Source organism: Coregonus lavaretus (genome assembly GCF_964263955.1).
Source record: "Coregonus lavaretus genome assembly, chromosome: 11".
Lineage (NCBI taxonomy): Eukaryota > Metazoa > Chordata > Actinopteri > Salmoniformes > Salmonidae > Coregonus > Coregonus lavaretus.
Window position 1 is genome coordinate 4,026,338 of NC_139998.1, and position 22,376 is coordinate 4,048,713.

Genomic DNA, 22,376 nt, shown 5'->3' on the forward strand with positions numbered 1-22,376 from the left:
CATGGCAACAACGAGGAGGGGGTTGGCCACACTTTCGCCTCCACCCGAGACATCGACCTCCACCGAGAGGAGGGGCGGAGCTACTGGGAGGAGGACTTTGAGAGTCTGCCCACCAAGTGAGACATAGTGATGTCCTAATCATAATCATCATCATCTCTCTGTCTCCATCCCTCTATCTCCATCTCTCCCTTGCTATATCCCTTCCCATATCAAAAGCGTTCTTTCATCATCACCATGACCATCATGGAAGTGCTTTTTATCTGGGCTTAACCTGGGTCTTGGAATCTGTGAATCTGTCACTCACAAGGCTTATCTCATTCCCATGATACTATATCTCATCTGTCATTTATTTTAGTTCAGAGGACCTGTCTATGTCAGTTGAAAACCTGTCTTTTGTCACACGTGTCAATATGTCATGCGTCATGCATGGCTCAAGCAGATCCTTGCTGAGGACTAGAACAGGTGTCGCCTCCCTGTCCATACTCCATCTGTCACAAACACAGGAACGTGTCATCAGAAGGAGAGACAGAAACTGCTGAGACAGGACTGCTGTTCCAATGTAACCCTTCTCTGTGTGTGTGTGTGTGTGACTGGTACCTTGAGGGGGGCAGTATATGGGACCCAGTGTGCAGAGATAGAGTCAGCCATGGCCCTGGGTGTTTAACCCCCCCCCCCTCTCTCTCTCTCTCTTCTCTCTCTCTCTCTCTCTCTCTCTCTCTCTTCTCTCCTCTCTCTCACTCTCTCTCTCTCTCTCTCTCTCTCTCTCTCTCTCTCTCTCTCTCTCTCTCTCTCTCTCTGTAGCTGGGACATCGAGGGGGCTGTGTTATGGGACCCATTGTGGGGGAGATAGAGTCAGGCATGGCCCTGGTGTTTGAGAGGGATGGAGAGAGGAAGATATGTAACTCCCTACCTGGATACCACCTCCTTTGGAAACCTTCGGTTTTACTTCACCATGGGTAAGAGTCACCTACCACTGACACAGGCTCTTTCTCAATTATGTAAAAAGATGTCATCTCCTTGCCTTTGTACTGACCTGTTGAGCTTCCACCATATTGTTTTTCACCTGTCCAGTATTTTCCAATCAGTGAAGATGAAGGGGAGGGGACAAGGGAGCGGACAAATATTAAGAACATTGAGAAAGAGGCTTATTCTCTGTTAGCTAAGCTGTCAGTCTTTTTCAGCTTGCAGCCAAACATTTTCCTGACAAAGAAGACATGCTTGTATGTGTGTTTCCCTGCAGGTGGTGGGGAGTGTGACCCAGGAGAGTCCCATGAGAATGATGTCATCTTGTTTGGGAGGTCAGAGGGGAGACGAGACCTTGTGCTGTTGGATACCCTGCCATACTCTTCTTATAGGGTGAGACTGCACACATAACATAGACCTGCTCTATCTACTACAGTAGGCTGCTCTATGAACTGAACAAATTCTAACTGTATTTTTCATGTTTAGCTAACTAAATGTAAAATATGTTGCTCCACCCAGCTTGGACCATTTTTAATTCCTCAACTGTGCTTCGTCTCATCTCATCTCCCCTCCCTCTCTCTCCTCTCCACCTCTCAATCTTTCCCCCATATCACTCCTTTCCCCCTCCTCTCTCCCCCAACTCACCCCTCCTTTCCTCACCCTCCCCCTCTCCAGCAGACTCCGTCAGTAGTGTCAGTAGCCCTGCCCACAGACCTCCAGACCCCGGTCACCCAGTTCTGCCTGGAGCAGCGGACACATGGCGGTGCCAACCGCCACGTCTGGGCAGTAGACTTCATGCAGCTGCTGCCTGTCCTTCCTGGCACACAAACCCATGTAGCACAGTTCTCTATTAACCTGGGCTGTGGGTCCTACCAGCCAGCCAACAGGTAAGATATGATACGACCTGGACTCAAACCCAGGTCCAGCGACTTCCAACCCAGCAATTTAGCCGTTCCGTCAAGAGATCGAACCTCGCTGCAATATGATATGATACAATATTGAGTTGTCCATTTCCATCGGTGCCAAGTTTCAAACTTTTTTGTCTAGTTGTTTTTTAATTTGCATAATTTTGAGATGTAGATCAGATTTTTCTCTCTCTTTGTTAGTGTGAATCTGGAGTTTTCCACCAATCACGGTCGTTCCTGGTCGCTGCTTCACACAGAGTGTCTTCCAGATTTGTGTGCTGGCCCCCACCTACCACACAGCACCATCTACTCCTCAGACAACTACAGCGGGTAGGCACCACACACACACACACACACACACACACACACACACACACACACACACACACACACACACACACACACACATGCGCACACACAGATTAGTGTGTCCCCATAGAGATACATTCAATTACTACCTGTGTTTTATTTAAAACGATGTTCCTGTTTCTATCTATCTGTAGCTGGACTAGGATCTCCATCCCACTGCCCAACGCTGCCCTGACTGAGACCACACAGTTCCGCTGGAGACAGAGTGGCATGGGTGCTGGCAACATGTGGGCCATAGACAATGGTGAGAACCTTTTACACACACTGGTGGTCCTGTGTGGCTCGTCAAATCAAATCAAACACTATGTGTCACATACACGTGTTTAGCAGATGTTATTGCGGGTGTAGCGAAATGCTTGTGCTTCTAGCTCCGACAGTGCAGTAATATCTAACAAGTAATATCTAACAATTTCACAACATATACCCAATACACACAAATCTAAGTAAGGAATGGAATTTAGGAATATATACATATTTGGACAAGCAATGACAGAGGGCATGGACTAAGATACAGTAGAATATTATAGAATACAGTATATACATATGAGATGAGTAATGCAAGATATGTAAACATTATTAAAGTGACCAGTGTTCCATTTCTGAAAGTGGCCAGTGATTTCAATAGGCAGCAGCAGCCTCTAATGTTCTAGTGGTGGCTATTTAACAGTCTGATGGTCTTGAGATAGAAGCAGTTTTTCATTCTCTCGGTCCAGCTTTGATGCACCTGTACTGACCTCGCCTTCTGGATGATTGAGGGGTGAACAGGCAGTGGCTCGGGTGGTTGATGTCCTTGATGATCTTTTTGGCCTTCCTGTGACATCGGGTGCTGTAGGTGTCCTGGAGGGCGTGTAGTTTGCCCCCGGTAATGCATTCGGCAGACCGCACCACCCTCTGGAGAGCCCTGCGGTTGCGGGCGGTGCAGTTGCCGTACCAGGCGGTGATACAGCCCGACAGGATGCTCTCAATTGTGCATCTGTAAAAGTTTGTGAGGGTTTTAGGGGCCAAGCCAAATTTCTTCAGCCTCCTGAGGTTGAAAAGGCTCTGTTGCGCCTTCTTCACCACACTGTCTGCGTGGGTGGACCATTTCAGTTTGTCTGTGAAGTGTACGTCAAGGAACTTGAAGCTTTCCACCTTCTCCACTGCGGTCCCGTCGATGTGGATAGGGGGGGTGCACCCTCTGCTGTTTCCTGAAGTCCACGGTCAGCTCCTTTGTTTTGTTGACGTTGAATGAGAGGTTATTTTCCTGGCACCACACTCTAAGAGCGTGGGTCTGGCGACGCTAAGTTGGTTGGTTCAAATCCCGTAATGATTCACTTTCTAAAAACTCAAAAAGAAACCAATTCCCATCTTTCAAAGGTATTATATTTCAAAGTCCATCTATGTAATTTCTTATATCTCCCTTATCTGTGTGTCTGTCCAGTGTACATTGGTCCATCCTGCCTTCGTTTCTGCTCTGGAAGAGGACACTGCTCCCGCACCGGCTGCAAGTAAGAACAGAACTGAATGAAAAAATGAACAATATCATATCTTCAATTAATTATTCTCATTCTCAATAATGCTGATTCATCAAATGTCTTAGAGCTAAGATCGTGATCAAATCATTTTATTTCTATTTTTATTTGTATGTATTAATTTATGTATTATTTTCTGTATCTGGTTCCTTTCCCGTCTCTCTCTCTGTTTCTCTCCTCTGTCTCTTTTCTTTATCTCTCTTTCCGTCTCTCTGCCTTCTTGTCTCTCTCTCTCATCCCAATTTTCCTCTCCCTCCCTCCCTTTCCTCATATTTCTTGTTCTTCTGTCCCCATCTTTTCTAACCCCCCCATATTTCTGTCCCTCTCTCCACCTCCCTTCCATCTCCCTCTCCCCCTGTTCCCTTCCCTCCCCCTCTCCTCCCACTCTTCCTTCATCCCCTCCTCCCACTCTCCCCCCATTCCCCCTCCCTCCCCGCCCCTCTGCTCCTGCAGGTGTGACCCAGGGTTTAGTGGTCCAGCTTGTGAGTTGGCATCCCAGACATTCCCTGCCTTCCTGTCCGAGGGCTTCTCCTCCCCCAGACTCTCCTCCTACCACAGGTAAACTAAAAGGAGAACATGCTCAACGATAGACAGTCAGTCAGATGGACGGACGGACGGACAGACACACACACACAAAAATGTTGGATGTTAGGCACTGTGTTACATTGCCATTAGGAAAATGTGCAATTGTCCCCCCCCCCAATTTTTTTTTACAATTGTCTGAACATTCTATTTTGTTTACATTTTATGTTATGTTATGTTTATGTTATGTTTATGTTATGTTTATGTTATATTTATGTTATGTTATGTTTATGTTATGTTTATGTTATGTTTATGTTATGTTATGTTATGTTTATGTTATGTTATGTTATGTTATGTTTATGTTATGTTATGTTATGTTTATGTTATGTTATGTTATGTTATGTTTATGTTTATGTTATGTTATGTTATGTTATGTTTATGTTATGTTTATGTTATGTTATGTTTATGTTATATTTATGTTTATGTTATGTTTATGTTATGTTTATGTTATGTTTATGTTATGTTATGTTTATGTTATGTTTATGTTATGTTATGTTTACGTTATGTTTATGTTATGTTATGTTATGTTATGTTATGTTTATGTTATGTTATGTTTATGTTATGTTTATGTTATATTTATGTTTATGTTATTTTACTAGCCTCTCTGGAGTGTCAACTAATAAGCAAGGCCCTATTAAACAGATTGTGAAGTTCTTTCTCTCCTCCTTCCACAGTTTCTCCTCCCTGAGGGGAGCGGAGGTGAGTTTCGGCTGTGGGGTTCTGGCCAGTGGCAAGGCTCTGGTCTTCAACAGGGACAGCAGACGACACCTGGTGACAGCACCGCTGGACAGCTCTCAGGCCAGGTAGAGTACTGGGCTAGGGACACACACTCACAGGTGCATACAGTACACTCATGTGTCACTGTATGGGAAAGGAAGAGGAAAGAGAGAGAGGGAGAGAGAAAAAAACGGATAATGTCTTGCCTTTTCAGTCCATGTCTATGAATGAGACTTGGAGGTACCCATGAATATACACATTTACACACCTTCTCTAAGGGCCAGTTTCACAGAATAGACTATACTGGGATCGTATCAGGGTTCATCTCATATGCTCAGCATTCATTATAATCGCTGATTAATATTGGAGAAGTTCCAACAAGTCACCTCTCTCCTCTCCTCTGTCACCTATTCCTACTTTCTCTCCTTCTTTCTCTCCTTCCCTCCATCCCTGGGGTGTGAGATGGATGGGGACTGCAGATGAAAGGAGAGATGAGGGGAAAGGAAGAATGAAAGAGAGTGAGGAATAGAGTAGGAGAGAAGGAGGGAGAGATGAGATGGCATCTGTGTTAGATTGATTATGCCTTCTGTGGCTCCCTGTGTGCCACCTGACGGCCATATTTAATACCACTTTCCTCTCAGATTGAGTGAGCGCCTGCCTGCCAGAGGAAACTGGGCTGGTGATTAGAGCCACACTGAGCCAGAGCCAAGGACAGAGCGAGCTGAAAGCTCAGTGTGTCACTGAGTGCAGTGTGTGTGTTTGTGTGTGTGTGTTTGTGTATGTTTGTGTGTGTGTGTGTGTGTGTGTGTTTGTGTGTGTGTGTGTGTGTGTGTGTGTGTGTGTGTGTGTGTGGGTGCGTGTCTGCGTGTGTGGGTGTCTGTGTGTGTGTGTTTAGGGGGTTGATAGATACTGCAGCACTCTGGGTGCTATCATTTCTTCCTTAGTTGCTAATATGTCAACTCTCAGAGACACATTATGAGAGGAAGGTGTAAACATGTCTAAATGTGTCTGACTCTCTCCCTCTCTCTCTCTTTCTCTCCCCCCTGCTCTTCCTCTCATCCTTCTCTTCTATCTAATTTTGTCCTCATTCATTTAATCATCTCATCCATCATCCTGCCACCCCTCCTCCCCTCCCGCCCTTCCTTTCTCCATCCATGTCTATTTACCCCCTTCCCTTCCCCTTTCACCTCCCCTCCATTACCTTTTTTGTCTCCTTATTCTTCTGAATGTCATTTTTCATGTTTACCCTTTACACACCCATCCCCCTCTGTCCCCCTCTGTCCCTCCATTGTCAATCTTACAATCCGCTCTCGCTCTTTCTCTCTCTCTCTCTCTCTCTCTCTCTCTCTCTCTCTCTCTCTCTCTCTCTCTCTCTCTCTCTCTCTCTCTCTCTCTCTCTCTCTCTCTCTATATATATATATATATATATACATATATATATATATCACTCTCTATTGATCTCAATCAATTTTCTCCTTTCTCTCTGCTGCCATCCATCACGTTTCCATTTTATCTCTACCCCTCTCCACCCTCCCCCTCTCTTCCACAGGTACCTCCAGTTCACTCTGCGTCTGGGAAGTCGTAGCATCCTGAGCTCCTGTCCTGCCCCTGACCAACCAGGAGAAGGTGTATTGCTGCACTTCTCCTCAGACAATGGCATTACCTGGACCCTGCTGCAACACTACGCTTATCAGGGCTTCCACGAACCCAGGTACTGTACTGGAGGGGGTGGTGGGGTGGAGGTGTGTGTGTGTGTGTGTGTGTGTGTGTGTGTGTGTGTGTGTGTGTGTGTGTGTGTGTGTGTGTGTGTGTGTGTGTGTGTGTGTGTGCGTGTGTGCGCACACGCGTGTGTAAAACAGACCTAAGGCATCTGTAATACTGTTAACATACATATTTCCTGTGCTAATGGATGCCTGGTGCTGAAAGGAGAGATGTAACCCACAGGGACCCATTGACTCATTTAGTGCTGTCTACTGTGTGTTGTAATGAAGACAAATGGCTACACACGCACACACACACAGAGCTGGGTCTGGACCTCCTAGAGAACTCTTCATCAGGGGGCAGAAGGCTGGGGGCAAAGTGTTGGGATAGAGGTGTGAATGCACATGGTGTCTGTGTCTGCTGAGAGGAGGTAATTGAGTCCATAGCTGTGTGGGTTCTAGAAGAGCATCATCCAGACCCAGTCAGTCAGAGCCTTGCTAATGTGACTCATTCCATCTGGACTGTTTGGATTATTTAGAGAACATTGATAACACTCCATCCCACTTCCGCTCCTTCCTTTCCCTCCATCCTCTCTCTCCACCTACCCTTATCTCCTTTCTCTTTCTCCCTCTCTCCATCCCTTCCTGTGTTCCTCTCTCCGTCCCTCCATCCTCACTCTCCACCTACCTTCCCCTCCTCCCTTCATTCTCAATCCCCTCCATCCCTCCTTCCTTCTCTCCTCTCCAGGATCGTGTCAGTGGAGCTCCCCCCCGGTGCCCGTAAGTTTGGGGTGCAGTTCCGCTGGTGGCAGCCGTACCACTCTGGGCGTGGTCATGACGTGTGGGCGGTGGATGAGATCACTATGACCTCTGTGCTGTTCAACACCATCAGTCTGGACTTCAGTAATGTACTGGACGTCACTCAGAGTCTGGGCTTCTACCTGGGGCATGTCCAGCCCTACTGCCAGCACGACTGGACACTCAGGTATACTGAACCTAGGCTTCTCACTTTCCGGGCTACAGTCCTTCCCAATTCTATTCAGGCTAGTGGAGAGAGGTTGCACCTTAGCAGGTTGCTGTACACTGTCATGTGGTGGTGAACTATAGAATTCTAGTTATGTCACTGTCCATCTCAGTGGTACTGAATCATTGCTATTAGCTTATGTTTTTTGGCTTTTACGCTATCGGAACAAGACACAACATACTCTCCCGGGGTATAGTGTCATCACGAAATAATATGAAATGTGTCCCTGTGTAATTTACTCAAATAAAACCAAATGCTGCTAGCAAACATTACCAGCTGCAACATCATGATTAGATAGAGCAGCTTTACAGGTCTTGGTAAAACCATTCACCTCTGCTTCAGATTGAGCCAAGAGATGTGTATTAACTGTTTCCCCCTACTGTGTTGTACTATAGTTTTTCGGACCCCTGTTCCAGTATGAACTACGTGGATGAGCTCTATGTGTTGTTAATGTGTGTTAGCTAACCGTTTATTGTACTGTAGTTTCTCAGGAGAGCCCAGCCCAGGCTCCAGTATCCGCTATGTCGAGACCCAGTCCATGCAGATTGGAGCCTCCTACACCTTGCAGTTCTCATTGGTCATGGGCTGCGGCCGAGACCCCTCTCCCCACATCGACACACAGGTCCGCCTGGAGTTCTCCACCAATCATGGCCTGACCTGGCACCTGGTCAAAGAGGTGAGGAAGTAGTGAAATATATAATGAATGATCAACCATATGCTGGTACTATAAAAGGCACATATATATTGAGTGTACAAAGCATTAAGAATACCTTCCTAATATGAGTTGCAGCCTCAATTCATCGGGGCATGGACTCTACAAGGTGTCGAAAGCGTTCCACAGGGATGCTGGCCCATGTTGACTATAATGCTTCCCACAGTTCTGTCCATTTGGCTGGATGTCCTTTGGGTGGTGGACCATTTTTGATACACACAGGAAAATATTGAGCGTGAAAAACCCAGCAGCATTGCAGTTCTTGACACAAACCGGTACGCCTGGCACCTACTACCATACCCCGTTCTAAGGCACTTAAATATTTGTTGTCTTTCCCATTCACCCTCTGAATGGCACACATGCACAATCCATGTCTCAATTGTCTCAAGGTTTAAAAATCCTTCTTTAACCTGTCTCATCCCCTTCATCTACACTGACCTTTCACCTGGATTCACCTGGTCAGTCTATGTCATGGAAAGATCAGGTGTTCCTAATGTTTTGTACACTGTGTATCTCTATCTGTTTGACAGTCATGGAATTTGGCACACGTGCTCAGGGGTGTGAGTCTAGCTGACCTGTAGATTAGAATGTGGTTATTTATTTTTATTTTTTATTTGAGGAACAGCAAAGATTTTACACCCCTGTTTGGAACAGTCCTAGTTCTACCTTTCTGTTTTGATGGTCATATTATTGTATGGGATATTGGCCAAGTTATTACTATAAATTATGAATTTATCTCTTAGGATAATTCATCATTTTTTTTATGAATCAGGGCACCAGTCCATTATTGGACAAAAATGATATTCTAAGAAGATCTGACTTATGAGTGATATTAACAATAACACTATAAGACAAAATTGTAATAATTGATTTATCTGAAGGTATATCTGATGAGCCTAATATAAGATTTGTGAATTTGTACCGTTTTCTAGAGCTTCTTTTGTATCAGAGAAACACACAACAACAGGTAAAATACAAAAGTTGAATAATAAAGAGTCAAATGAATCAATGGTTACAGGATGAATAATGATAATTGCATGTGACGAAACAGGATAAATTATGAATTCAATAGGTTGTTTACCAGCAAATTGTTAGAGGAGGATATTCTCAATTTGTATAGAGCATACTGAGAAAGGGTATGGTCTATGAATTGTGATTGGAGGAATCAACTTAAAAGGGGCAAGTAATGGTTCAGTTCTAATGTTAATGTTTAGCTGTTACTTAACTTAAACCTAAAGAGCTACACATTACACATCATGCCAATGCTGGGGAGAGAAAGGGCAATTATCTATATAGTTACACTCAATAGATGGAATGGAGGTCTTTGGTCAGATGACAGTGCAGCCGCACTATCTGACGGTGAGTTGGCTTCACACAAGCTCGGAGGAGTCCTGGGAGGTTGGAGACTCAGAAATGCGCGCTGACGCCAGGTAGAGGCAGAACAGTGTCCAACAAAGAGGTTTGGCAAGGAATGATAGAGTTTGCGGTTGTTGACTGAGATCTTGACAGGATCAGTCAGATGCGAGCTGGTGATCCGGAATCCTTAGCTTGGCTTCAATAAAAAAAGGACAATTCGCAAGAGTAAGTCCTTGGGTGGTTCGTCCAGAAGTCGTCTCGACAGTTACATCTGACAGCCAAAACATTCACTGGAACTGAGGTGTGAAACATTCCTCAGTCTTTTATTCCCCCCATTTGAGGGTAGTGTTCAAAGTATTCTGCCTAACCATCTGACCCTGCATTAGGGATTTGTCCATAAGTGTCCATAGCATGTTCTTCATGTGCCGTACACTCACAGAAACAGTCCAATAGTGAATTAAATTAAGTTTACAGTCCGTAGACACCAAACAGGCATTAGGTTACACATTGCATGGTTACTTGTAATAAGCATATTATACCTTCTAATAACATAGGAAAAACTAGATAATATCACACAACATACTTTACATCAACACCAACATTGGCACCAAACTGTATGGCTGCCGTCTTGAGAGTTTCGACCCAATTTTGCTCTTTTGTGATTATTTTGGTGTTTATCTTAACTTTCATGTATCCGCGATCATTTCTTATGATCAGGGGTTCTAACCGGTTCAAAGAACAGAACAGAAAACAGGAAAAGAACTACATTTTTAGAGGAACAGAATCAGAACCGGGAGCGAAAGTGATCTATACTGTTCTGCAACAGAACCATTATTTTAAAAGCATGGGAACCGGTTAATAACGTTATTTTACATTCCGGGCATTTTTTTCCAGTCCCACAACAGAATTCAACAAAGCACCCATGCAAAGCCCTCACTCTGTCACTCAGAAACATATTCCAGTGTCTGCCTGCCAGCTGAAATTTTTTGCCAGTGTGTCTCCCGAGTGGCACAGTGGTCTAAGGCACTGCATTGCAGTGCTAGCTGTGCCACTAGAGATCCTGGTTCGAATCCATGCTCTGTCGTAGCCGGCCGCGACCGGGAGACCCTTGGGGTGGCGCACAATTGGTCCACGGTAGGGGAGGGAATGTCCGGCAGGGCTGTAGCTCAGTTGGTAGAGCATGCCGTTTGCAACGACAGGGTTGTGGGTTTGATTCCCATGGGGGAACAGTATGAAAAAATAATGTATGCACTCACTAACTGTAAGTCGCTCTGGATAAGAGCGCCTGCTAAATGACTAAAATGTGTGCGTGTGTAGGCAATCTGCCCTTCCCCCTCCAAAGCATAGTCTGGTAGCTTACAGATGTTAAAAGTGGGATTCAGAAATTAGGGGAGAGATTTTTAATTAGAGAAGAATAGATTAACCTTTTCAATGCTAGTTAAGGATCCTACATTTACATTTTAGTATTTTAGCAGACGCGCTTATCCAGAGCTACTTACAGTTAGTGAGTGCATACATTTTCATACTTTTTCAAATTGTTTCACATTGGATTTATTAACTACAGAAATGTAAGACGTGTTTGTATTTTAATTCTGGTGCTGCTCTGCACACACAAGCTTGTTGGCTAGCTAGCTGGTCCAACGTTAAGCCAGTTCACAGACATTCGAAGTTCCTTCATAGAAGCCACTCCTCTGTAGGTATAGTTCTGTGGGCCTAACAACAAGACGCCCACTGCTTCAAGCCAGATTGGGAAAAGCGATGAGGCTTTTCCCAATCTTCCTGAACTCGATAGAGTCCTCCGCAGCCTTGCACCTAAACCTCGCCCAGGTGACCGACCATGTCCCATCGTAGTGCGGTTCCATCGATACAAAGAAAAGGAGCTCGTCCTTCGGTGTGCAAGGGAACACGGCGACATCACTTTCCAAGGCCACAAGATCAAGTTCTACCAGGATTTCACTTCTAGCCTGGCGAAGAAACGGGCCTCAAGTCCACTCCGCTTTGGGCTGATTTATCCTGCCCGTCTCCGTGTCACCTTCAACGGCGAGGTAAATTTTTTCGAAACTCCTGAAGAAGCCGAGTTCTTCTACCAACAGCGCATACATTGAATGCTTGGATTGGGATGATTTCTCACCTGCCTGTATTGTGTAACGTTAGTCCTTGTGACCGTGTGGCATTAGGCTACATACATCTATGGCTATCTATCTATCTATCTATCTATCTATCTATCTATCTATCTATCTATCTATCTATCTATCTATCTATCTATCTATCTATCTATCTATCTATCTATCTATCTATCTATCTATCTATCTATCTATCTATCTATCTATCTATCTATCTATCTATCTATCTATCTATCTATCTATCTATCTATCTATCTATCTATCTATCTATCTATCTATCTATCTATCTATCTATCTATCTATCTATCTTTCTATCTATCTATCGATCGATCAGTTTCTCGTGAAATAATCCTATGCTAAAGCTTGCTGGCTACAGTAGGTACACTACCGTTCAAAAGTTTGGGGTCACTTAGAAATGTCCTTGTTTTCAAAAGAAAAGCAATTGTTTTGTCCATTAAAATAACATAAAATTGATCAGAAATACAGTGTAGACATTGTTAATGTTGTAAATGGCTATTGTAGCTGGAAACAGCTGATATCTACATAGGCGTACAGAGGCCCATTATCAGCAACCATCAGTCCTGTGTTCCAATGGCACGTTGTGTTTGCTAATCCAAGTTGATCATTTTAAAAGGCTACTTGATCATTAGAAAACCCTTTTGCAATTATGTTAGCACAGCTGAAAACTGTTGTGCTGATTAAAGAAGCAATACAACTGGCCTTCTTGAGACTAGTTGAGTATCTGGAGCATCAGCAATTGTGGGTTCGATTACAGGCTCAAAATGGCCAAAAACAAAGAACTGTCACATCTCTTCCCGTTGCTCCCCTCTGGTACTCTGATTCGCTGGTCTACTGAGCCACCGGTCTGAGCGCACCACCTTGGCAACACCGGAATGGAAACCCAACGCACCCTAATAACCTCCAGCGCACCTGCACCTCATCATCTCATCACCACCCCTATATAGCCCTGGACTGTTCAGTGTTGTGTTGTGTGTGATTCTTAGTGTCTTGTAGTGTACTTGCTCTTTGTTGTTCTCTTGCTCAGTGTTAAGTAAACCTGCGTCCTGCCTCTTCGTATCCTCAGTACTCGTCACAATAACTTTCTTCTGAAACTCGTCAGTCTATTCTTGTTCTGAGAAATGAAGGCTATTCTATTGGAGAAATTGCCAAGAAACTGAAGATCTCGTACAATACTGCGTACTACTCCCTTCACATAACAGCGCAAACTGGCTCTAACCAGAATAGAAAGAGGAGTGGGAGGCCCCGGTGCACAACTGAGCAAGAGGACAAATACATTAGAGTGTCTAGTTTGAGAAACAGGCGCCTCACAGGTCCTCAACTGGCACCTTCATTAAATAGTACCCGTAAAACACCAGTCTCAACGTCAACAGTGAAGAGGTGTCTCCGGGATGCTGACCTTCTAGGCAGAGTTGCAAAGAAAAAGCCATATCTCAGACTGCCCATCTTAATATTTTATTTTTATTGGCCAGTCTGAGACATGGCTCAGATATGACTGGAAACAAGTGTTTTAATAAAAAAACTTGACTGTAAATATTTGTACATACAATATTGTACATATTGTTGTATATATATTTTGCCCAAGAAATATCATTAAATTATAATTGTCTTAGAAAAGGGCATGCCACTTTTGGTCAAGAGGAAGTATCTGGATCTGGACTTTATTGCCCTGTTGTATACTGGAGCAAAAATGATTCCAGCTTGGGCTCTTCAGGTTTGTTTAGAATACGTGAGATAGCAGGCTGATTGGGGCCATATCCTGGCTCTGCTGGTCCAGCCTGGCACTTCAAAAGGGACTTCTTCTGGCCAGTGGGGTCAACTAGAGTTCCTGGTCTGAAGGGCCCCCTGTCCAGTAAAAGGGGGTTGTGTTGATGTGATGTTAGGGTCCATTCCTACATTATTGTTCATGACTTGGTGAAACTTCCTTCTGTAAGTCACCCTAGCTGGAAAATATCACAAATAATTTATTCATGATCATGAATGTCAGTGTTTTTTATTATAATGTTGGTAATAACGAGTAAATAATGACACCTCTTCAAATGATAAATAATACATTCAAAAACTCTTTAAAGTCTTTAAATGTGTCACTTTGTTTCCGATGAGGAATTATAGCCATTACTTTTTTATTATCTCTCAGTATAGGCAAATACATAATAATACTTGAATCAGCAAGCAGATTATCGTACCATTATTCTACAAAGATTTTATCTCATAAATATTCATAAAGAACTAAAGTAGCCTCATATTATTTTTGGACCTTCGGAGATTGAACGAGTCTCCTACAAATGAACTATATCGCCAAGGCCAAGGTACAAGAAAATGTCATCTTCCAACAAGTGCAGTGTATAATATAGTAATATACCTTAATTTACCTTCGATAGCTTTATGCCATAAAGTCTGCTCACATATTATCCAGTATTAGGTCTGTTTATGAGATCAGCTGTTAGTGGAACTGACTGAGCTACTCTCCAGAGCTTCTGTACAGCTCTTTTGCGGAACTGATGCAGCCATACATTCATTTAGCAGACAGTTTTATCCAAAGCCACATACATTAAGCGCATTTAACTGATGTAGGTAAAACAACCATAAAACATTTAGATACTGGAAGATCTATAATGAAGTTTGTCTGTACTGTCAGGTGTATTAAAATGGTGTGTTATGGAGTTGACTGAGTATTTTCTCCCCTTCCCAGGCCTGCCTACCAGGGATGCCCAGCTGTTCAGAGTTCACCGCTCCCAGTGTGTACCATCCCTCTGAGTTCACTGACTGGAGACGCATCACTCTGCCCCTGCCTCATAGAGCATGGTGGGTAACACACATTCTTTCATCCATACAGGTTGGTATACCCATTGACAGAATGCTTTACGAAAGTCTGAGTTGTGCACATTAATCTCAACTCTGAATTGGGCCCGCAGCGCACACACACAATATGAACACTCAGATATTCACACACACCTCCCACTCCCCTCTCCCTGAGGGCACTCTGACCTACAACCCCCCCCCCCATCTCATTTCCATCATGAAGGATGCCTGGCCACCTCTGATCGATTTTGGGTCACTATTGCAGGGAACCAGCCTGCTATGACTGCTCTGACTGTAACAAATAAACCTAACTGGGTGTGGTGGCTCCACGATCCATCACCATCACACATGCATGGCCATGCACTAAATACACATTAGGGGTCTAGGTGGGGGTGCACTTTCATTTCACAGACATAATCCACTGGTACTCATACACATACATGTTTGTATATAGTTACACAGGTGATGGAGCACCTCCATCACAGACTGTAAAGCAAAAACACATATTGTATAGTATGGATGGATGCTATATTGATCTGTGTCACCTCCCCAGCCTCATTAGTGTTCTGGGGTTGTAAAAAAATTGGTGTTCAAGCAAATTATTTCTCCATTCGTGTTTTTAACAATCTGCCAATGCCCATTTCATCAACTGTTGGTATCCCTGCTCACCAAATGTATATCCTGGTCCTGATGTTTGGTTATGAGCTTTCCTAACAGTACATTCAGGATGGTTTGGTTCTCTTTGATGTGTCTGCTTGTTGTCTGTGTGTGCAGGTCCAGTGCCACGCGGTTCCGTTGGATCCAGAACTACTATAGAGAGCAGGATGAATGGGCTCTGGACGACATCTACATCGGACAGCAGTGCCCTCAGATGTGCCACGGACACGGATGGTGCGACCACGGACACTGCAGGTCAGTGAGGGCCAGTGTTGGGGAACTTTACTTTTAAAAGTAACGGTTACAACATTACTTCCATTAAAAGTAACTTGTTACCTTACAATGTTATTTAGTGTGGTAACTCAGTACATTACTTTTTGCATTACCAGAAACAGAAAACCCTGCCTTGCACATGTTGGTCATTCTTATGCCCAGTAGAGGGCGCACAGGGTTGGGAGTTTACATGTAACCCTTTATATGTGATCTGATTACAATTTTTTTTACTGGTCTGTTACGTTACCATACAAAAGATTGTAATCAGATTACAGATACTTTAGAAAAACGACATGATAACTTCTAGGATTACTTTGAAAGTATGGGAGGCAGGTAGCTTAGTGGTTAAGAGCATTGTGCCAGTAACGGAAAGGTTGCTGGTTCTAATCCCCGAGCCAACTAGGTGAAAAGTCTGTCGATGTGCCCTCGAGCAAGGCACTTAACCCTAATTGCTCCTGTAAGTCACTCTGGATAAGAGCGTCTGCTAAATGACGTAAATGTAATGTTGGTGAAAAAAAATTATGACACCTTTCTGCTTTCTCAAAGACATTCAAATCAGCATTGAAAAAAGGTTTAAGTTTGTTCCGCCTGAGTCTGACCACAAGTCAGAGACCACTATGATGACACACCACCAAATGCGTTTGATGGATCACAGGAAAAGAGCAGTGTGGATGGCTGTTCACAAATGTATAGGTGCATTTTAACCCAATAATGGTTGAATTCGAGAAGTGTAAACTGCGAATCAATCATTGTTTTTGCGACCCGTGGACAGCCAGTGAAAAATGTGTTCTTGCAACAGCTGCTTAGTGCGGATCCCAGCCTATCCCTTACAAACAAAGATTGCAGTTTTGAACCTGCAGGAAAAGTGCAGTAACTGCAGTCGACTGTGGTATTTTGGATGCACTCACTGCAGTTATACTGCACTCTAACTGCAGTTACACTGCAAAATTACTGCAGTAAAAAAAACGCTGTTAATGTGGACGCAGTATTTGCAGCATAATGCAGTTATACTGCACTCTAACTGCAGTTATACTACAGTGTACTGCAGTTAAACTGCACTCTGACTGCAAGGGATGTAATAAAAGTTTGAGGGAGTTCCTCCCTTCTAAACTACTATCTGGTATTGGGCTCCACATACTGTCAAAAGTAAGTTTAATTTAAGAAGACCAAGAGTGGGACTTGTTATTGCTCAATCTAATTAGTGCTGATTAACTAAAAAATCCATAGGCCTAACGGACACATGCTCAAACATGTGCACTTTTGATATACTTTAACAGCTGCACATTTTTGAGCTATCAACATGTCACCAACAAAAACTGAAACAATAGGGCTATAGCAAATGCAGCATATGGCATTCATTATTCACATGCAAATAGCACGTTTCGGTAGTACTCAAGGCATGCCATTCCATGACAGCATCATTTCTTGTTCAACCATGTGTTGAAGCAATGGGCCCAATCAGTCCTCCATGACAATAAAAGCATAAACAACAGAGTTGGCTAATCTTTAGTTTCGGGATTATGTTCAGGTAAAACAATTTGACTAATCTCTATTAGTCAATATATAATCTATAAATTCTTCTTTAAAATCAAGCAGTATTTAATTAATTGGAATGATTGGAAATCTGAAGACTATAGCCAAATTGTGCTATTATATGTATTGAAGTAGAAATCAATGGGTTAGAAGCCTACATAACCCATAAAGTAAAATGCAACATCCATTTATCGCCAGCTATGTAAACTCTAACACTGATTTATCCTGCAATAGATGTCGTTCAATTGGTAATATTCATTTTAGTCTTCTTCTAATGCCTCTTAAGGGGAAAGTAATCTAAAAGTAACTGAAAGTAATCAGATTATGTTACTGAGTTTGGGTAATCCAAAAGTTACGTTGCTGATTACAATTTTGGACAGGTAACTAGTAACTGTAACAGATTACATTTAGAAAGTGACCTAAACAGCCATGACTGTGCCTTTGAATGGCTTACATAGCCTACCATCCGTAATCTATAACTCTGGGCTATACCAACTCAAGTAATAATTACAGACGCAATATCTCCTTTACAATTCTTTAATAAAGAAATTATTGTCAAATTATTTACACATAAGTAGATACACATATAAAACCAACTGGGCACAGTAAAAGGAGAGCTCAAATACAAGGACAATTGGCTACCAATCTGTTTTACACACAGATACGAACTGGGCAGAGAGATATGAAAACATACAAGTTAACACGAGCGATAGCCCTTTCGAAATTGTTAAATACATATTGCACATGCTATTCATGAATCACAAACAGATGGTCTTATTACATGAAAGTTTAAGTTACAGGAGCGTAGTCTTTTCAAAGTTAACATGAGCAATAGCCCTTTTCAAAAGGAAAATGTATGTACATCATAACATTCATGACTCAAAGTCAAAATAAAACAGCTCACCTTCATTCACACCCTGGTTATTTATTTCACTGCATTCCTCCAAAGTAGCAATTATGCCGCAGGAAAAGAAAAGTCTCTCAAAACCTCTGTCTGAGAGCCTTAGGACAGAGTCTCAGGACGAGACTCCCAAGACTAAAAAGTCTCTCCACAGGCTCACTCATGGCCGTAACTACATGAGGACACAGAGGTCCGGACCTCTGTAATTTTTTATAATTTGAAAAATAAAATAATACAAATATATATTTGTACACAATCAAGAAACTCAGTTATGGGTCAACATCTTAATATTGCTTCCAGTGTTGATCAAAGCTCAAAACACTTATATTCTTGATCTGACTGAGTTCTAATCACGCCTGCCTCTGCGAACGAGTGGAATCATGAACAGTGGTTTGTTCGTTATGTTTGCCTGCGTTACACAGATTTGCCTTTTTAGCAGCACATTCACCACTCTCTCAAATGGCTAACTCTGCCCTCTCGCGGCACAGGCAGAGGGCTTGGAACGTTAAACGGACTACCCCAGCTCAAAGTCGGCTCAAGTAGGCTGCTGACAGTCTGTTTACGAAATGCCGCACAAAAGGCAATTTTAAAACTGTCCCACGACTACTCCCGTGTCTACAGACATCCCCCAAACAAACAAAAACCGACTCTCGGATAATGAGTGCACTGGTAAATAGTCTCTTATAGATTTGTCAGTCAGTCAATGAATGCATGCAATAGGGGGCAGAGGAGAGAGCGCGAGAGAGAGGTTAGTACAGTGGTTCCCAAACCTGGGGTCGGGGCCCCACGTGGAGTCCCCTGACAAAATCTGTACTAATCTTATCAAACAAGTTAGGAACAATTAAAACGTAAGATACAGTTTGTTTCAATATGAACATCTCCACATGGGCTATCTTCCCTATAGACCTACATTAAAATGCAATCAACATGCAAACAATACAGTTCTAAAAATGTCAAATGTTTTCGTTTATATCGGTGGTTGTTCGTCTTATCTCCATCGCCCACTGGAGTTTATAGGTTACCCACTACCCACCTTTGTTTTACCACTACATCACTGATATTAATACAGAATCGTAAATAATATTTGAATAATTCATGGAAATGTAATAATACGATCACCTGTGTGCTCCATTGATGTCTGTTTGTGTGGAGCTTGATTAGTAATGCCTAGGAATACAAATGTGATCGCTATGTAATTTGAGAAAATATATATGTATGCAGAGTTAATGATTTTATGCAATTCATCGATACAACTGACTGAACAGTTGCTGGTGCTACGTGTCAGTGTGAATCATTTCTCATATTTCCCCACTCTCAGGGTTATAACATTACAATTGTATAGCTAATAGGCTTTTTTTTTTTGCTTGTTTTTGCACTTCTTTTTTTATTGTATAGAAATGCATTAAATGAGCTTGGGGAAACCATTTATAACCCTTTATAATTTCTTATAATCTCCTCTCCCCAGGTGTGATGAAGGTTTCTCAGGTCCAGACTGCCTGGCCTCCTCTCCTCTTTCCTCCAGCGTCCTGTCAGACTTTGAGTCCCAGGATGGTCCGCTGGCCGTGTGGCAGGAAGTGATTGGTGGAGAGGTGGTAACACCTGACATGGGCTGTGGGGTGGTCTCCTCTGGGTCCTCGCTCTACTTCAGCAAGGTAGGATAACACAGTGACATCATACCCAGTGGGTAAAACTGGTTGCAATGTTGTCATTATGACGTCTTTTATAGCCTTACATTTAAGTCATTTAGCGGACGCTCTTATCCAGAGCGACTTACAGTTAGTGAGTGCATACATTTTCATACTGGCCCCCCGTGGGAATCAAACCCACAACCCTGGCGTTGCAAGCGCAATGCTCTACCAACTGAGCTACACGGGACTAGGTTGTATACTGGTTGTATAAGAAAGTTAGCAACCAGGCAAAGACGTGGTTATCTGGTTATCTGACCAGATAACAACCATAAAACAACATTATTATTATTATTATTATGTGTGTGTGTAACAGGCCGGATTGAGGCAGCTGGTGAGCTATGACCTGGACACAGAGTGGGCAGAGTTTGTGCAGTTCTACCTGCGTGTGGGTGGAGACTGGGTAGGATGTAACAAGGCAGACAGCCGGGAGGAAGGAGTGATGCTGCAGTACAGTAATGACGGAGGAATCAGCTGGGGACTCATCGCTGAGATGTACTTCACCGACTTCACCAAGCCACGGTAAGGAGGGACAAGTTCCTCTCAAGGGTTCTTCCTTTCAGGCCACTGTGCTTGTGCGTGCTCTTGGGGGTCTAGGCCATGCAGGTTACTGGAAAGCACTTTGTGACTGGTGATGTAAAAAGGGTTTTATACATTTGATTGACTGACTGACTGACTGTCTGTCTGTCTGACTGACCGGCTGACTGACCGGCATACTGACTGACTGACCGTCTGACTGATTTCTCCTCCCCAGGTTTGTCCACTATGAGCTGCCACTGGCCTCTAAGACCCCGTGTACCCGGTTCAGATGGTGGCAGCCCCTACACTCTGGGGACGGCTATGACCAGTGGGCCATCGATGACATCATCATCTTGTCAGAGAGAGAGAAACACATCATCCCCATGGCCAACCCCACTATGCCACAGGTCAGTCTCTCATTGGTTGACAACCCCACGCTGCCACAGGTCAGGATTTCATTAGTTGATAACTGAAAATAACTGACAATCCTGTTGGCTGACACTGAGACAGATGATATCAAAAGCCTTCTATACTTTGTGGCAATCTATTTTATTCTGGGATGTACTGGTCAATATAATCACAATGAAATATAAACATTTGAAATTGTATATAGTACATGCCTGAATGTCTGAGCTCATTATGATGCCGAACGTCAGCTATTTGTCTACTGTTGCTCTAAGTTGCCTTATCAATAAGTTAAGGCAAATTATTGGCTGCAATGCAGCACCATCCTTAACATCCGCTCTCTCTCTGTTTGTAGAACTTCTATGAGAAGCCGGCGTTTGACTACCCTCTGAACCAGATGAGTGTGTGGCTGATGCTGGGCAATGAGGGTATGGAAAAGGAGAGGAACGGCAGCTTCTGTGCCCCCACCCCCTCTGCCATGGTGTTCGGGCGATCTGACGGAGACAGGGTGGCAGTGACCAGAGACCTGGTCCTAAGACCAGGGTACACACTGCAGTTTAAGGTATGTGTATGGTCTCTCTCTCTCTCTCTCTCTCTCTCTCTCTCTCTCTCTCTCTCTCTCTCTCTCTCTCTCTCTCTCTCTCTCTCTCTCTCTCTCTCTCTCTCTCTCTCTCTCTCTCTCTCTCTCTCTCTCTCTCTCTCTCTCTCTCTCTCTCTCTCTCTCTCCCTCTCTAGCTCTCTCTCCTTCTGTCTCTTTCTCTCATGAAGTTTTAAGTTGACCTTCTAACCATTTAATATTTTACAGGGTTGTACTTAAGGCAATTACTTTTTTAAAAATTGTTTTATGTATTTGTATAATGTTTATTATTGACCCCAAAAAGAGGATCTAAAATTAAATTTCTCTCTCAATTAATTTCAATTCAAAGGGTCTTTATTGAATGGGAAACATATGTTTACATTGCCAAAGCAAGTGAAAAACAATTTTAAAAAAGTGAAATAAGCAATCAGAAATTTACATTTACATCATTTAGCAGACACTCTTATCAAGAGCGACTTACAAATTGGTGCATTCAACTTATGATAGCCAGTGGGACAACCACTTTTCTTTTATGGGGGGGGGTGGGGGAGGGGGGGGGGGGTAGAATGATTACTTTTATACTATTCCAGGTATTCCTTAAAGAGGTAGGGTTTCAAGTGTCTCCAGAAGGTGGTCAGTGACTCCGCTGTCCTGGCGTCGTGGGGGAGCTTGTTCCACTATTGGGGTGCCAGAGCAGCGAATAGCTTTGACTGGGCTGAGCGGGAACTGTGCTTCCGTAGAGGTAGGGGGGCTAGCAGGCCAGAGGTGGATGAACGTAGTGCCCTCATTTGGATGTAGGGTCTGATCAGAGCCTGAATGTAAGGAGGTGCCGTTCCCCTCACAGCTCCGTAGGCAAGCTCCATGGTCTTGTAGTAGATGCAAGCCTCAACTGGAAGCCAGTGGAGTGTGCGGAGGAGCGGGGTGACATGAGAGAACAGAGGAAGAGAATGTAGAGAGGATGGAGTGAAAAGATGACAGGTCCGCAGGGAGTCTAGTTTTCCTCCATTTCCGCTCGGCTGCCCGGAGCCCTCTTCTGTGAGCTCG

General features: G+C 43.6%; 1 protein-coding gene across 1 annotated transcript in view; it reads left to right on the forward strand.

Annotated features, from left to right (window-relative positions):
• LOC311137001 (reelin-like) overlaps positions 1–22,376 on the forward strand; it is a 221,303-nt gene that overhangs the window by 145,488 nt on the left and 53,439 nt on the right. Inside the window, 21 exon segments of the mRNA XM_084171327.1 lie at positions 2–116; positions 802–823; positions 825–839; positions 841–900; positions 902–956; positions 1,241–1,356; positions 1,642–1,850; positions 2,070–2,198; positions 2,372–2,481; positions 3,658–3,724; positions 4,202–4,306; positions 5,005–5,133; positions 6,597–6,758; positions 7,496–7,732; positions 8,255–8,447; positions 14,673–14,785; positions 15,557–15,694; positions 19,612–19,798; positions 20,148–20,353; positions 20,586–20,757; positions 21,111–21,317. Coding sequence (XP_084027453.1) covers positions 2–116; positions 802–823; positions 825–839; positions 841–900; positions 902–956; positions 1,241–1,356; positions 1,642–1,850; positions 2,070–2,198; positions 2,372–2,481; positions 3,658–3,724; positions 4,202–4,306; positions 5,005–5,133; positions 6,597–6,758; positions 7,496–7,732; positions 8,255–8,447; positions 14,673–14,785; positions 15,557–15,694; positions 19,612–19,798; positions 20,148–20,353; positions 20,586–20,757; positions 21,111–21,317 — 2,747 coding nt within the window.